General features: G+C 38.0%; 1 protein-coding gene across 1 annotated transcript; it reads right to left on the bottom strand.

The window, feature by feature from the left end:
* Positions 1–372: 372 nt before the first annotated feature.
* Positions 373–2,127, bottom strand: LOC117907406 (protein FIP2). The gene has a single exon (XM_034820943.1). The coding sequence runs from the start codon at positions 1,799–1,801 to the stop codon at positions 620–622; it is 1,182 nt and encodes a 393-aa protein (XP_034676834.1). The 5' UTR covers positions 1,802–2,127; the 3' UTR covers positions 373–619.
* Positions 2,128–3,460: the final 1,333 nt, after the last annotated feature.

Here is a 3,460-nt window from a genome sequence, read left to right as displayed (position 1 = left end):
TCGGCTCTATCTAATGCACATTTGGGAAAAATGAATGAAAGTCTCGTCTAGCCTTTCCTTGGCTCTGCCAGCACAAATCATAACCAAATCGAGGACATACAAGATGTGGTAACAACCGTTTGACCTCAGCGGATAAGCCTACAGTTTTGGTACAAGGCAGAGACAAGATCCATCCTGAGAAACGGTTGATGTTGGCCCTTTTATGTCAAAAATGGGTTGAATGGCATATGATGATAACACATGAAAAACCCTACTTATGGAATTTCCAAACTCTCAGTTTCAGATTACAGAGGTTTAATGCCTCAATTCCATATCCCAGTAAACACATCATTTCGAATTCACAAAGCAGATTAGCATCATTTGAAGGTCAGCTTAAGGGATAAAAGAAGAAAAAAGAAGAAGATTCATTTCATATACCAAATCAAGTCACATAGTCTACTCAGATGAGTCAGAACAAGGGAGGAAGTGAAAATTCACAGAAACTTACATGATCTCAAAACCTGCTAGCCCATATCTCTGTGTGAGGATCATAGAAATCTTGTTTTCTTGGAACTTGAACTTTCCACAGAACTTCATTGACACCAGAAATAAGAAGTCCCACTCTTGCATGTCCTAGGCATCAGAACTCAGAAGGCACCATCTTCGCCTTCTTTTTCTTCTTCTCCAAAAACCCCTTCATAAAAGTATCAACAATCTGTTGCTGAGACTCCAGCAACATCTCACTGCGCTTCATCTCCATCTCCATTCGCATTTTTTCAATCTCCCTAGCCATATCCATCTTCATCTTCTCCATCTTCACAAACCCTTCTCCCAACAACCTAATTGATGAGACCATCTCTGAAATTGGATCTGTCTCTCTCTTAATCCCTCTAACCCCACTCTCCTTCCCAAAACCTAATCTTAATGACCCAGAACGGCCATTCAAAACCCTAGAATCAAGCTTTGGATTTGAATTACTATGAGCATAATTTCGACCCCTTGGGTTTTTCATCCAAAACCCATCTCCATTAATATCATCACTAAGATTTGAATTGGAATTTCCATCTATCATGCCATAATTCTTTGACCTAATACCTGAAAGTATCATATCTTCAACACCTTGCATTTTGAGGCGGAACCTTCTTCCTGCATCCATCCTATCATCATCATAGTGGTTGAAATCAAGTTTTGCTTTCACATTCCCATCACTGTTACTATAAACTTTCGATTTGAGTTCCAAAGATTCTAAATTCCTACCAACCGGTGCTTTCACAAGAAATCCACCTCCAGCATCAGAAACAAGATTAATGTTAGAATACCCATTAATCTTGCCACAATTATTTGCTCTAGGCCCTGGAGGCACTAAACTCCCATCACCAACGGATTTCAAGCCACACCCTTCTTCTTCGTCAAAGCCAGGATTAGGGCTACTTTTCAAATGAAATTTGTTACCATCGAAATCAAAATTAGGGTTCGGATCATCTGAAGTCTGACTCTGGTTGGATCCATGTTCCATAGAATCCATGTTGGCGAAGAAGACCCAAGAAGAGCAAAATCCTCCAGGGTACGCGACGCACCTCTGCTTCTCGGCGCGGTAGCGCTGGCGAAGCTTCTCGATCTTGTGGCGGCACTGGACAGAGGTCTTGGAGGGCGCCGCAAGGTGGCAGCGAAGGGAGACCGCGGCAGAAACGGCGTCCCAGTCGGCGGCACGGAGGTTGCCGCGGCGGAGAGAGTACCATTTTTCACGGTAGGCGTCGATGAGGGCTACGGTTTCGTCGTGGGTCCAGCAGGGCGCCGGAAACTTGCGAGCAGGAGCGGACATGGGGTTGGGGACGTAGAATAAGGAAGCGCAGGATAGCAAAGTGGTGGTGGTGGTGGTGGAGGAGAGAGACAAGAAGAGGTGGAGGTGGAGATGGAAATGGAGATGGAGATGAAGGTGGTTGGCATGATGGGTGGAGGTGGGAGTGGAGGAAGGTGTGAAGAAAAGGGGATTGGAGGAAGGGGGGATGAGTGGGTGGAGTGGTGCTAGCGTGCGCTGCTTAGCCTGCGCATCACCCCCACCACCTTCCCAACCACTCCGCCACCTTACCCGCCCACACCGTACGGCCGCTGAGTGAGTGGATTTACACCCCCGACGCTCCTGAAAGTGATGTTATTCACCTCCTTCTCTACTCCTTCCCTTCGCCCTTCCGTTTCGGCCCATTACTCAACTGGGTCTGTCCTATCGTATGGTCCTCAGTCAAACCGTCATCCACCTCCGCTCTTTTTATTTTTATTTTTTATAAAAACAAAATAAAATTCGTGTTTTTCTTTTTTAATCAAATTTTAATATTGTTGTTGTATAAAATATTATTTAAATTCTCATTTTTTAGGTTTTAAAGTTTTATTTTTTAAAAAATAAATGGAATAAGTTAGACACAAAAAAACTCATTGACACAATTCTAACTTGGTGTGGACCTGTATTTTTGCTCGATGCGTTTCTACTCGATGACACAACTCACTTTTTATTATTTTGGTGAAAACATTGATTTTTAGAAAAAGACTCGAAGTCGCCATTTTGTCGACCCCGCATTTCCGCTCGATGCTTTCCCATTCGATGACGCAACTCGCTTTTTATTATTTCGATGAAAACATTGATTTTTAGAAAAAGACTTAGAATCGCTACTTATTTTTATTTTATTTTTAAAGGGAAAAACAAAATAAGAAAGAAAACCCTAAGTGTGACTCCCGAAGGAAAAACAGGTCTGTGAAAAACCAAAGTCTAAAATGATTTTGCATGAATTGGTATCACAAATTCCATTGTTTTAGAATTATGAGAAAAAAACATTCTTGCTTATTTAAAATCAAGAGAAACAAAAGATTATTTGAAAATCAGAGTGAAATTAAAACTGTTCGAGAGAAAATGGATTTTTGAAATTTATTTGAAAATCGGAGTCTCGAAGATTACTTGAAAATCGGAGTCTTGGGAATTAAATTTAAGAATTAGAATTTTAGAAAATAAAGTTGAAAGAAATTAGGATTTTGAAAATTGTTTGAGAAGTAGAAACTATGAACATTAAAGTATTACAATTGGAATATTGGAAATTATTCGAAGGTGGAATTTTTTAAAAATAAATAAATAAAATGATAATAATAATAAATAAATAAATAAATAAATAAATAAATATGAAAATTGAAATTTTGGAAATTGGAAATTAAGTTCGGAAATTGGAAAATTGGAATTTCAGAATTGAGAACTAAATTTGGAAATCGGAATTTTGAAAAATTATTTAAAGATGGAATTTTAAAAATAAATAAATAAATAAATAGAATAATAATAATAACAAAAATAATAATGATTAAATAAATAAATGTGAAAATTGGAATTTTGGAAATTGGAAATTAAATTTGGAAATCGGAATTTTTTAAAAAATTGTTTAAGGATGAAATTTTAAAAATAAATAAATAAATAGAATAATAATAATAATAATAATGAAAATAA

This window comes from Vitis riparia, chromosome 2 (genome assembly GCF_004353265.1).
Source record: "Vitis riparia cultivar Riparia Gloire de Montpellier isolate 1030 chromosome 2, EGFV_Vit.rip_1.0, whole genome shotgun sequence".
Lineage (NCBI taxonomy): Eukaryota > Viridiplantae > Streptophyta > Magnoliopsida > Vitales > Vitaceae > Vitis > Vitis riparia.
The sequence above is the reverse complement of the archived record's forward strand: the minus strand, read 5'-3'. Positions and strand labels throughout refer to the sequence as shown.